General features: G+C 36.9%; 1 protein-coding gene across 5 annotated transcripts in view; it reads right to left on the reverse strand.

The window, feature by feature from the left end:
- The window catches only part of ATP6V1H (ATPase H+ transporting V1 subunit H), a 106,349-nt gene extending 92,441 nt beyond the window's left edge, over positions 1-13,908 (reverse strand). The window contains exons 1-2 of one of the 5 annotated variants that reach the window (XM_074278323.1): positions 13,769-13,908; positions 907-1,075 (exon numbers count right to left, since the gene is read on the reverse strand). In XM_074278323.1, coding sequence (XP_074134424.1) covers positions 907-1,019 — 113 coding nt within the window. In that variant the 5' untranslated portion in view covers positions 1,020-1,075; positions 13,769-13,908. Of the gene's footprint in view, positions 1-906; positions 1,076-2,418; positions 2,848-13,768 lie in introns of those variants that run through there. The other 4 variants (XM_074278332.1, XM_074278349.1, XM_074278339.1 and 1 more) reach the window with 4 other exon arrangements.
- Between the last annotated feature and the right edge of the window lie 270 nt (positions 13,909-14,178).

Raw genomic sequence — 14,178 nt, forward strand, 5'->3', positions numbered from 1 at the left:
TGCATGTCAACTCTCCAATTATATCACAAGTTGCTCAAGAACAGGAATTTTTTTTTTTTTTTTTTTATTCCCCATAGCAATTAAAAAGTCTTTCATGGAGGACTTATGAAATACAATGAAGCCATACAGGAGAAAATAATATGTAGATGTATAGGATAATAGAAAAAGGAAATGGAACATTATTTTTAAAAATAACTTTATAAAATGAAATGGAGCATTATAAAAAGTTCACCAAACTTAAATTTTTTTTAGGGACCACCATTATATATCAAATCCTAACAGTTTGTATTTAATAATGAATAACAATTACACTGTTTAAAGTGTAAGTAGATCCAAAGGTACCATAAACAGACTCTGCCCACTCTAGCTTAAACTGACTCCAAACTAGAAAATCAGAACACATAACCAGATCCCAACATTTTACTACCTAGAAATTATAGTAGCACACATAAACAAACAAGGAATAATTAAAAGAATTCTTTGTAAATCAAGTTCTCCTACTTATAAAACAGTTAAAATTTGTAGCCAGAGATTTCTAAGTTTCATTATTCACAATGTACAGATTACACATTTATATTTGCAAATCAAATGAACATATGTGAATAAAAGAGGAATCCATTTTATCATAAATATTCATCAATATCCACAATAATACCTTTGATGATAAAGCCAGGCCTCAAAAAAAAAAAAAAAAAAGGACCATATCCAGATGAATGAAAAGCAGTGAAAAGCCAAAGACATTAAATTTTAATATACAAAATAGCCATTTATTTTAAGTAGGAAGTTTTTCCACCTACTCACATCATGTTTTTTCCAGGATCTATCACAGCAACATGACCAAGGGGAAATATTCAACTGAATGGGAAGCAGCTGACTATCCATGATTCACCATAAATCTATACTTACTGAAGATAGGATTGCCAGTTGACTTTATTGGCCCGAACTTCAGCAGCCTTGGCAGCAATGATGTTTGTTGGGACAGCATTATCCACAGCCCCTCGGATGTCCATTTTGGTCATCTAAATTTGTAGTCTTGAACTTTTTCAACAGATCTTCAATAACTAATGAGTTAGATCTTCAGTAATGATTAAGTCAGATGCAAAGAAAAAAAAAGACACCCCCCCCCAAAAAAAAGATACATTATTCTTCCTTCATTTTAGTCATTTTCTTCTAGGGTCTAGATGTAATGTAATTGTAGTTTGGGAGTGAGGGAAGGAGCAAAGCGGAGCAGTTCCATACCTTTCAGCTCTAAAATCCCAAGAGTCTAACTTTGGATTATAGGGGAAGGGTGACATTTAAACTTGTACTTTTATTTTTCCAGAAAAGAACTCTCTTCAAAAAAATGTTCATTAATGTAAGGGTAACCGCACATTAGAGATCATTTAAAATAACACATCAAAAATTGTTTAGTAAGTTACAAAATATGAAAAAAAAGCTTCCAACTTATGCAAGTAGTATTAACTTCTCTGTTCTCCTGGGAGAATGTAAATGTGAAGAACCTCTAATGTGTAAGTGAAGCAAACATATCATTTTATTAATAAAAGAATGAATGCAAAAAAAAAAAATACTTTATTGTATCCTTCTGCAACTTTGGCAGCAAAATTTGTTGGGACAGCATTATGCACAGCGCCCTGGATCCATTTTGGTCATAAAGGGAAAAGATTGACAGTTAAAATTTCGAGAGAGGGAGAATGGATTTTTCTACCATTTCACAAATATATCAGTTCTCCTGCAAGACTGTGCAACTAATGTCTTAAGTGTAAACAATACTGAAAGTCTCATTGTGGTCAAGGACTTCTAAAGTCCTAACATAAGTGACTTTCTCTTCATGTTTTACATGTTAAAAACCCACAAAAAAGGTAACACCAACATGCCATTTTTTATTCCACAAAAGCAAAGGCCGCCATTGTTTAGGGCTAATCTTGTCATCTGAGGGTTGGCTGTGACAGGTATCGGACAGGCCGCACCGGGGAGAAGCAGGTGATCTCTGCAGTCGCCGGCCCAGTCCTAACCAGTTCTTCCAACTAAGGCGGAGACACGGATAATTACCTGACTACTAGAAATAACCTTGGTCAGAGGAGCCTTTATCAACTGAAGCTAACTCAAGCCAGTCCCCTCGTTCTACAGCCTAAATAGAAAGGGGGCAGGAGGAGGAGGGAGGGGGAGCGAGAGGGAGGAAGAGGCGGCTCTGCGCAGCTTTGGGAACCGGCCGCCTCCCAGACGCTGAGGGCCCTTGCAGAGGCTCGAAGGGAGAGTGCCTTCCTCCCCGGCCTCCTGGAACCTTGAAACCAGGACTCTGCATGTCCAGTCTTAAGGGAGGGCCAGCAGGGTAGTGAGACTACAGGAGAGAACTGCGGGAGGTGGGGAGGAAGGGGACGGCAAAGCAAGTCGGGAAAGGCTCCCTCTGCCCCACCTTACCTAATCCGCTTCTGAGAAAGGGGACCAAGCGACCATTCGTGCAAACCCAAGCCTTAAATCCCCAGATAAGGCCATTCCACTGGGCTAAAGAGTGACTGAGACTCGAAGTGCGGAGGCGGGCCCGGAGCGCTTCCTCCTCCACCCCCCCGCCCAGCCTCCGCTCTGGCCCCACATCCGCGTCCGTGTCTCTTACCCGGTCCCGGACTCGCGGTCAGCAGCGGTCTCGGAGCCTGGAAGAGCGGCCGAGAGGGCTAACACCAGAGCAAGCGGGGGCCACCGTCTAACCCAAGGAAAACCGGCTGTTGCAGTCTCGAACTGACAGAGCGCGGGTCATGTGACGATCCGGCACGTGACAAGGCGGACTGCGGAAGCCGGGAGGGATCTAGGGCCTAGCGCAGGAGGGCGGCGCTCGAGCTTCTGCACGCCCTGACGGGGGGGCGGGGGAGCGGTTGGCGCGTCACCCTGCGGTCCTGTGACCGAAGGAGATTGCGGAGAGTCTGATGCGGGGCGTGTGCTTGGGCCCTTAGCGCGGATCGGATGCGCCTGGCGGGCCCTCACTCAGGCCGAAGATGGTGGAGAGCCGTTCTCAGGGTGCGGGCGGAAAAGAGAATTTGAGGCACCAGGCAGCGCCCCGAAATGCCGAAACTCCCCTCCCATGCCTTATAATACGAACCTAGATCTCTAAGAGACTTAGGAACTGCTGCCTGATACTCTAGAGAGTGGCGGATGTGCCAAAGTCGGGCAAGCCCGAAAGGGCGAAGTGAGCTTATATGTGCGGGGGTCATCGAGGTTCCGTTTTGTGGTTTTTTTTCCAGAGAGAGAGAGAGTGTGTGGTATGTGGGGAGGGGGAGGGGTGTGTGTATATGTGGGGGGGTGTATACGTGTGTATGTGTGTGTGTGTTGGGGGGAGGGGAGGTGAAGCTAGAGCAAGAAGTGAGATCACTGCAGAAGCCCTCGACCCTCCTCCCTTATCCTCTGACTGGATCGCTTCAGTCTATATTCACCAGGTTATAAGATCCAAAAAACTACCTTGGTAGGTCATTTACTCCTCCCATCCCCCTTTTCAAGTTTTAAATGCCTTTTTTTTTTCTTTCTTTTTTTTTTTTTTTTCTAAAAAGGGTTGCTAATAATTAAGAGGGAGCATAGGTTTCCGAATGGCTAGTAGAGAGCCAGACCCTTAGGATTACCCCTAGAACGTTACTATGGGAGTTCAAAAGAGACCCCAAAAGTTTGGCGTTCCAGACCGACGTGGCTCAAAAGAATTTGCTGGCTTGGACCCAACTCGGATTCCTAGGGGAAAGTTTATTATAAGTGTAAGGCGGATCACTGCGAATTAGGTTTCAAAAGAACTTAGCAAATAACCAGGAGCAAGAAGATAAATTAATAGGAAAAAGATAAGCCAAAGATGCAGGTGCTTTAAGCTAGTGATATGCTTCTTTTATGGCTTAAAGATAGAATTGAGGAGTACTGAATTCTAGGGTTTAGAAGTGAGTCGCACCCCATGATTAAGCCATTACTATGACTTAGATGGTCTCAGAAACTTAGTTATCACCGACCAAGATTGTTATCTGGCGGCCCTGTTTGTGAAGCCGAAGCATTCCCTAGGCCTTGGGCTTATTGCTCTATCTCCCCAGGAGCTACACTGCGGGTTAACTAGGTGCCTTTTGGGGACCTGATTTCAGTAAAAGAAAGTAGCACCTCAAGTGTACATAGGCTTTGCTACCCACTCTTTTTGTCATCTTAAACGTGTTTGATTAAATCACAAGGGCATAAAAAAAGAATTCTTTGACTAAAGGGACATAAATGATTTCCTCTTTCTTCAGACTGTTGTATGTATGAGATTTCAAATATCAGAGTAGAAGAAACCTTAGTTTTAATCTTTTTTAACAATCTCTTTTGCATCCCCAACAAAAAGTTAACCAGCATTTGTTTAAAGACTTCCAATTAAAGTATGAATCGCACCCCTTTCAACATTTTGGCATTTCTAACTGTTATGGAACTTTTCCCATCACTTAAGCCTGGATCTGCCTTTCTGAAACTAACCCATTGCTTTTGCTTGAACCCTTTAGGATCAAACAAAGCAAAATGAGTACCTCTTCTAATGTAACAACAGCTACCGTGACCCCTAAGATTAAATATTCCAAGTCCATAACTTTTTTGTATCCTGTTACTCCCTTGCTAAAAAACTCCAATAGTTCCCTTTTACTTCCAGATTAAAAAACAAATTTCTCTTTGGCTTTTAAAGCCTTTTATATACTCTAGTTCCTGCTTATCCTTCCGGACTAATAGCACATTATTCTAACTGCACTTTACACTCCAAACCATCTGGCATGCTTGCTTTTTCATCCATGTAGGACCCTCCCAACTACCTTGCCTTTATACCTGTTGTCCCTCATTCCTGGAATGCACTCTTCTAGAATTCTAACTTCATTCAATGTTCAGATCAAGCACCCCCCTCCAATGAGAATCCTAATTTGATTGTCCCCTTTCTAGTTTCTCATTTCTTCTTTCCACCAGGGAAACCAAAAAGTGGTGATGAGAAGGGATAGATTTCCACGCATGGAGTACAGCCAGTGAAAATATCCAGAGATCAGTGTTTTGTCTTGTTCAGGGAATATCAAGAAGACTAGTGTCATTGGATCCCAGAATTTCAGAGTTGGGAAGAATAGGAGGTTTTAGATGTAAGAAGACTGGAAAGGCTAAAATGGAACCAAACTATACATGAGTTTAAATGCCAAATAGAGAATTTTAGATTTGATCCTGGACCTCAAAAGGAGCCACTGAAGTTCATTGCATAGCAAGCAACATGATGGGAGCTACCTACACTTTAGGAAGATTAATTTGATAGCTGAGTAAAGAATGGACTAGAGTGTAAAGTGTATTGAAGCAGGAAGATCAGCTAAAAGACAATTGCAGTTGTCCAGATGTCATTTTAAAACTAAGTAGCAAAGACACATTAAAACATGCAAATATATCAATAGTATATACAGATATACAGATGGGACTTCAAAGGGATAAAGGTGGTATTAGCATTTACATCAGTGGTCCTCAAACTTTTTAAATAGGAGCCAGTTCACTGTCCCTCAGACTGTGGAGGGCCGGACTATAGTAAAAACAAAAACTCACACTTTTGTCTCTGTCCCTTAGCCCATTTGCCATAACCCGGCTGGCTGCATAAACCTCAGCAGGCTGGCCTGTGGGCAGTAGTTTGAGAATCCCCGATTTACATCCTTCAAGGATCGATAGCAGATGGCCCTTTTCAGTTTATTCTATTTTGAACCTGCAAATTATTTAATCTTTTATTCATTGATCATCTATTAAGATTTGATCCTTTTCAGTTTCATGATCCCAGTAAACTTTGGATGGAAAATGCTATCTGCATCCAGAAAAGAGTATTATGGGGATTGACTGTAAATCAACACATGCTATGTTTATTTTTTTCCTGTTTTTTTTTTCTTGTTTTTCATTTTTTTCTGATTCTTCTTTCTCAATGTGATTTATAAAGAAATGTGTTTTTTTAATTAATAAAGAAAAAATAATTTAGAAAATAAAAAGCTGTAAAAAAAAAATTTAATCTATGCCACAAATCTAATTTGATGGTGTATTTGTACATCATGTCTACATCCTCATCCCACCCTTTACATCTGTTGGTTTCTGGCAATATTGCCAATAAAAACATTTTAAAATCTTAATGTCAAATTCATTTTGTTTATAGATCTAGAAAAGAGTTCATCACCTAGGGTCGATGAGCTTATTTTTAAAATAGTTTGATAACTATTCAGATGGAAGAACAAAGTGAGGTCAAAAGTTAAAGGATAATAAAGGAAATGGGAAGAAAGAATACCATATTATTGCAATAATCATTAAAAAAAATTGATACTTTTTTTAAAGAAGTCAATGAAATATCTTGGTAATACTACATATAAAAGCAAACAGTATTATATTTGATGACCCCCTAAATCTTTAGTTACTAGATGAAAGACATTTTTTAAAAACTGCTAGGAAAACATAGCTATCTTGCAGAACCTCACACTGTATGCTAATATTTATTTTTAAAAAACTTGTTAAGCATTTTATGTGATTTTAATTTATATTTCTTCTGTAAACTACCCATTTAAAATATATATTTAAAAAAATATATCAGATTTAAATAAACCAAGTCAAAACAATATAATAAAAATGACAATACCTAAATATGCTTACTTGGTGCTAGACTAATCCAACTACAAAAGAATTATTAAATTGGAAAAAATAATATAGTGCATTTAGAAGAACAAAAGATCAAGAATTTTGAGGGAATCAATGGGAAAAAATGTAAAAGGGACCTAGCACTATCAGATTTCAAGCTATATTTCAAAACAATAATCAAGACAATTTGGTACTAAATAAGAGTGAGTGATCAATGGAATAGATTTGGTACACAATATCCAGAAAAATGAGTATAATAATCTGGTGTTTGATAAACCCCAAGATTCCAGTTTTGGGATCAAGAACTATTTGACAAAAATGGCTGGGAAACCAAGAATCTAATTGGACAGAAACTAGGCATAGATCAATATCTCATACCTTTTACCAAGATTAGCTCAAGATGAGCATCAGATTTAGACATAAAGGGTAATATAAACAAATTAGGGAATCATGGGAAAAATCACCTGTCAGATTTATAAACAGAAGTATTCATAGCCAAATGAAATAGATCCACAGAAGGTAAAATCATTTTGATTACATAAAACTTGAAAGTTTTTGCAGAAACAAAACTCAGCCAAAATTAGATGAAGAGCAAGAAACTAGCGACAGGTCAGGGAAGAGAAATTTATATCAAGTTCTCTGACAAAGGTCTCATTTCTCAAATTGAGCCAAATTTATACAAATAAGAGCCATTTCCCAATTGATAAATGATCACAATATGAACAGGCAGTTTTCAGAGAAAAGAAAGGTATCAATAATCATGAAAAAAAGTTCTAAATCATTTGTAATTAGAAAAAATGAAAATTAAAATTCAGGTACTATGTTAGATTCATCAGATTGATTAAGATAAAAGAAAAATTATAAAAAAGATTTGGGAAAATAGACTAAAGCATTGTTAATGGAGCAATGAACTGTTCTAACCATTCTGCAGACAATTAAATGTCAAGAAAATCGAAGAAAAAAGAAAAGGAGTCATAAACAAAAAACAATTTATAGCACATGTTTTTGTGATAACTTGAAAACTGAGGGGATATCCATCAATTGAGAGAAGGCTAAACAAATCATGGTATATAAATGTTATGGAATTCTGTTGCAAGAAATAATGAAAGAGATGTTTTCAGAAAAATCTGGTTAGACATATGAATTGATGCTAAGTAAAGTGAGCAGAATCAGGAGAACAATGTAGGACAGATCAATATTGTAAAGACTATCAACTGAAAGACCTAGTAAGTGAGCAATACAGTGATTCACTATATCTCTGGACTTGTGATGAAAAAATGCTATCCTCCTCAGAGAACTAAAAGATTACAATTGAAGATTGAAGCATATTTTTCCTATATTTATTTTTCTTGCTTTTTTCCCTTGGAATGTGACTAATACAGAAATATATTTTTCATGACTTCATATGTATGTATTTTTTTAATTTTGTTTTTTATTAATTTTTATAATTATAACATTTTCTTTGACAGTACATATGCATAGGTAATTTTTTTTTACAACATTATCCCTTGTACTCCTTCTGTTCCAAGTTTTTCCTCTCTTTCTCTCCACCCCCTCCCCTAGATGGCAGCATTCCCATACATACTAAATATCTTATAGTATATGCTAGGTACAATATATATGTGCAGAACCGAATTTTGTTGTTGTTGCTGTTGCAAAAGAAAGATTGTATTCGGAAGGTAAAAATAATCTGGGAAGAAAAACAAACAAACAAAAATGCTCACAGTTTACATTTACACTCATTTCCCAGTATTCCTTTTCTGGATGTAGCTGATTCTGTCCATTATTGATCAATTGGAATTGGATTAGCTCTTCTCTATGTTGAAGATATCCACTTCCATCAGAATACATCTTCATACAGTATTGTTGTTGAAGTGTATAGTGAGCTTCTGTTTCTATTCATTTCACTCAGCATCAGTTGATGTGTCTCTCCAAGCCTCTCTGTATTCCTCCTGTTGGTCATTTCTTACAGAACAATAATATTCCATAACATTCATATACCATAATTTACCCAACCATTCTCCAATTGATGGACATCCGTTCATTTCCAGTTTCTAGACACTACGAAAAGGGCTGCCACAAACATTTTGGCACATACAGGTCCCTTTCCCTTCTTTAGTATTTCCTTGGGATATAAGCCCAGTAGTAGCACTGCTGGATCAAAGGGTATGCACATTTTGATAACTTTTTGGGCATAATTCCAGATTGCTCTCCAGAATGGTTGGACATATGTATGTATAATAGGTATAATATTTCTTCTCATTAGGTGGGGCAAGAGTAGGGGGAGGGAGGATATTTTGAATGAAAAATAAGTGTGAAAGAAAGAAAAGAAAGAAAGAAAGAAAGAAAGAAAGAAAGAAAGAAAGAAAGAAAGAAAGAAAGAAAGAAAGAAAGAAAGAAAGGAAGGAAGGAAGGAAGGAAGGAAGGAAGGAAGGAAGGAAGGAAGGAAGGAAGGAAGGAAGGAAGGAAGGAAGGAAGGAAGGAAGGAAGGAAGGAAGGAAGGAAGGAAGGAAGGAAGGAAGAAAGAAAGAAAGGAAGGAAGGAAGGAAGGAAGGAAGGAAGGAAGGAAGGAAGGAAGAAGAAAGGAAGGAAGGAAGGAAGGAAGGAAGAAAGAAAGAAAGAAAGGAAGGAAGGAAGGAAGGAAGGAAGAAAGAAAGAAAGAAAGAAAGAAAGAAAGAAAGAAAGAAAGAAAGAAAGAAAGAAAGAAAGAAAGAAAGAAAGAAAGAAAGAAAGAAAGAAAGAAAGAAGAAAGAAAGAAAGAAAGAAAGAAAGAAGAAAGAAAGAAAGAAAGAAAGAAAGAAAGAAAGAAAGAAAGAAAGAAAGAAAGGAAGGAAGGAAGGAAGGAAGGAAGGAAGGAAGAAGAAAGGAAGGAAGGAAGGAAGGAAGGAAGGAAGGAAGGAAGAAAGAAAGAAAGAAAGAAAGGAAGAAAGAAAGAAAGAAAGAAAGAAAGAAAGAAAGAAAGAAAGAAAGAAAGAAAGAAAGAAAGAAAGAAAGAAAGAAAGAAAGAAAGAAAGAAAGAAAGAAAGAAAGAAAGAAGAAGGAAGGAAGGAAGGAAGGAAGGAAGGAAGGAAGGAAGGAAGGAAGGAAGGAAGGAAGGAAGGAAGGAAGGAAGGAAGGAAGGAAGGAAGGAAGAAAGAAGAAAGAGGAAGGAAGGAAGGAAGGAAGGAAGGAAGGAAGGAAGGAAGGAAGGAAGGAAGGAAGGAAGGAAGGAAGGAAGGAAGAAAACTACCTGTTCATGTTGTTCCATCTATTGGGGAATGTCTCTTGGTATTATAAATTTGAATCAATTCCTTATATATGGTAAAAATGAAACTTTATCAGAGTCATTTCAAATAGATGTGATTTAGATATAAAAGTCATATCATAAACAAATTTAAAAATCAAGGAAGAAATTAATTTTCAGTTATATGATCAGGAAAGAAAAGTATACAACATAAAATGGAAAATTGGCAATATAAAATTTTTTGCATAAATCTAACGTAGCAAAAATTGAAAGGGAAAAAAAACTAAAGGAAAAATCTATGCATCTCTGTTCTAAATAACTAGTAATAAGAGAAATACAAATGCAAGTAATTTCAGTGTTCTACCTTTATTCTGAGAAAGATGAGGAAGATAAAAAATTTTGGAGGAGCTCTGGAAAAATAGATACATCAAATGCAGAGCTTAAACTGTAGGTTGCAACCTCATATGGGATCTCATAACTGAATATGGAGATTGCAAAATTATGATTTGTTATTATTAATGTTTGATTTGTATACCCATTTCATATACCCAGGATCACATAAAAATTACTCAGCTGAAAAGGGGTCACAAGTAGGAAAGTTTAAGAAGTCATACACTAGTGCATTGTTAGTGCAGCTATGAATTGTCCAAACATTGTAGAAAGCAATTTAGAACTATGCCCAGAAAGGTACCAAAATATGTACGCTCTCTGACTCAGAAATACAACTACCAGGCTTCTACTCCTACAGAAATCAAAAAAAAAGAAAAAAAAGAGGGAAGGGAACTCCTATATGTACAACAATTTTTGTAGCAGCTTTTTTCATGGTAGTCAAAAATTATAAACTAAGGATCTACTCTACCTCCCAAAATAATCCAGTCTATGACATCTAATTATTAGGAAGCTTTGTTCCCCACTGTGGAAAAAAAAAATGGCCCTAAATTTGCTTCTCAGAAGCTTTTATTCATTGCTCTACTTCTAAGTGAAATACAAGTAATAAACAGCATCAACTAGAGATCCTAATGCAAAATGGTAAATTTGATCTCAAAAGTATTACTGCAATTTAAAGGGACAGAACTTATGTCATGGTTGGAGAAAGTTACTAGAAGAGTATAAGTGATTTAAAGAAGATGGAAAATTGTGAGTCATGATAATAAAACTAAATGAATATGGAACTGATTGATTGAATCACCAGACCCAAAGAAGAGTCATTAATGATTAGTTCAATGTCAACTTAGCATATTTCCAGTAGAGTGTTCTAGGAATCTCTACTTGGCATTATAATATTTAATAGTTTTAATCACTGACTAAGAAAAAAAAGACCAAAGACAATTCCTGATTAAGTCTCAGTGACCAGAGCTATCTCAGGATCAATTGGTTGGTTTGGAGTTTTCTCAAGAGGGAGTTTTCTCCCTCACAGGGGAAGATTTTAAATTAATTAAATTAAATTAATAGAATTTGCTCTCAATATGAATAGATTAGCCCTACATTGGGAAGGTAAGCTGTACTGGGCAAAGCCTCCCACTTATGAAAGTGAACCAAGAGACCTATTGATCTGCTATCCTTAAACTCCTGATAGAGTAACTCTTAGAGGTAACTCGATCGTTCAGTTGACAAAGCCCTGGGCCTGAAGCCAGGAAGACTTGAGTTTAAATTCATCCTCATTAATTGTGTGACTCTGGGCAAGTCACTTACTCTGTTTACCTTAATCCACTAGAAAAAAAAATGACAACCCAGGCAAATAATTTTGCCAATAAAAATCCATATGGGGGGTCACAAAGAGTTGGACATGATTGAACAACAATAAAAGTGAGCCAGGAGGCCTACTGATCAGCCATCTCTAAATCCCTGCCTCCTCATTAGAAATTTCCCAGGCAGGGTGACTCCAGAGTCTAACCTAACTTTCTAGAAATCTAGGAAGATTTCTTCATCACCCTTAAGAGGGACCTAGAGAGTAACCTCAAATTCATAAATCTGAAGATTTACCATTATATAGAGAAGAATTTCTGAGAATTGCTCCCCTTGGAGAAAAAAAATACTTAATACTTTGTGTATAATATATATCTGTGTATTATTTGATAATACTAGAAATAGAAACAAATTTTTTGATTATTTTACTTTTAACCAAGGGCTCTTTTAATACACCCTCCTTTTTATCTACTTATTAATACAGGTTTCTGTATACAATCAAGTATGTAGATTCTTCTCTCTGAACCAATTCTATTACATACTCTGTAGGTTGCTCAAAATTTCCTTTGGAGTCTCTTGATAGAAGATAGAATCTTAGTCCTTAGGTTTGCATTCCTTTTTTTTTTTCCTCTCTCTCTTTTTTTTTTTTTTTTTTTTTTTTGGTGAGGGAGAGCAGGGGCTAACCCTCTTCCGTAATGCTCTTAGCAAACAGCATATTTTGTTACATCTGTTGACTGTGCTAGAGGCTCTCTCACTGGGGATTTCTGAGCTAAGCTTAATTTATGATAAGCCTTGCATTTTGTTAAGATAGGGCTACCAAAGTACTCAGTTGCCTCTATTATTACAACATTCCTGATAAACTCTAATGCAAACCTAAACCCTAGAAAAAATAGAAAGTCAATCTTTAATTAGATTATTATTATTCTTTGATCTATCTTTGTCCAGTGCTTTATAATCTCTTTATACTTGCCTTACCTTTTTATTCTCTGATATAAATAAGAGAAAAATAAAATAAGATGGGGGGAAAAATCACATACCAAGGTTTCATCCAAGGAAACTTTCAAAACTAAAATAAGTAGTAACTGATACTAAGGGTTTTCATTTAGAATTTTTTTTTCTGCCAATGAGTTATTTGGATATTTATAACATCATTTCCAGGTTATACAAAGTTTTCAACTTTCAAAATTTAAGCATCGGGAGGCTATTGTACATAGCTTTCAGCTCATCATTGCCTATAGTTGCCTTAGAAGGCTTTATAGGGTCTGCGAGCCAGACATTACTCACCTCTGATACCAGTATTGGGAATTGCTGCAAAATTAGTCTTACCTTAAGAAGCAAGAATAACTAACCGAGTGTTAAACCTCTTATTTGTCTTAAGTGAGCAACTAAGCATTCAAGAGCCAGTGGAAATGTTTTGCCAGTCGACAAAGAGTCAGACATGACTAAAACTACTAAGCAACAACAAGAAAGGAAAAAGTGCTCCCTTAGATAGAGAAAAAGATTTAGGATCACTATTTCTAAACCTGTAATTTATAGAAACTCCCCAAAAAGGAGCACAACAGAACAAACCTGCCCCTTACTAAGTTTAGGGTCCAAAAGCTGATCAGGACAATGACAAAAAGCTCTAGCTTCATAAAAAAGTTTACTTTCCAGTATGATATCAATAGAGCCATGATACCCGGCAAGAATAATATTTCCTTCCAGGGAAAAAAACAAAATAAAACAAAACAAAACTAAGCAAACAAACAAAAAATATCTAGAAATTTTTTTGTTGGGAGCAAATCCCACTCCAATGACTAAAGGAGTTTTGGAAGATCTGTCCAAATTCATGTATATTGTTTCCATGATACTATCCATCCATCTCATCCTCTGCTATTCCCTTTTCTGTTTGCCTTCAATCTTTCCCAACATCAAGATCTTTTCCAAAGAGTCCTGTCTTCTCATTATGTGGCCAAAGTATTTAAGTTCAGCCTCTTTAACCATATAATGAATAGCTTGTATTACTTTAAGTATTGATTGATTTGATCTCATTGCCAATCTAGGGACTCTCAGAAGTGTTCTCCAGCACCACAATTCAAAAATGGCTCTCAGCTTTCCTAATATTCCAGCTCTCACAGCCATATATAGTTACTAGAAAAACTTAGCCTGATATTTAAGGGACTCCATAATATGGTCCCCAACCAAACTTTCCAGTGTCATTTCCAATGATTCTCTTACATGAATCTTCTATTCGAAATAGGTCTGAATACTCACCACTTCTTTTTGATTTCCTCAATATTGCTAATATTGTCAACCCTGCTGAAAAAGCTGTTCCATCCTCCTTTTTGTTTATCCAAATCCTGCCTCTCCTTCAAGTCTCACCTTCTTTCTCCCTTTTAGGAATACAGAACCATTCTGCTTTGGTGACTTCTCTAGGATCCAGAAGGCTCATTTGGAGGAAGTTGGCTTTGCAACATCCCACCCCATTTATATCTAGAACATTCTATAAGCAGTGTTTACAAGCCAGGATCTTTTTAACCAATCCCCAAAGTATCCCTGGCTGTGACATCAGAGTTGGGAAACTAATCTGAAGAATCTATACAAGATTTCACATCTCCCTGTACAACTCTTAGAAACCCTCACCTGAATCATAGTAGTCTCCTTGTTTGAAGTTGTTTTGTAGT

The sequence above is a fragment of the Sminthopsis crassicaudata genome, chromosome 1 (genome assembly GCF_048593235.1).
Source record: "Sminthopsis crassicaudata isolate SCR6 chromosome 1, ASM4859323v1, whole genome shotgun sequence".
NCBI lineage: Eukaryota > Metazoa > Chordata > Mammalia > Dasyuromorphia > Dasyuridae > Sminthopsis > Sminthopsis crassicaudata.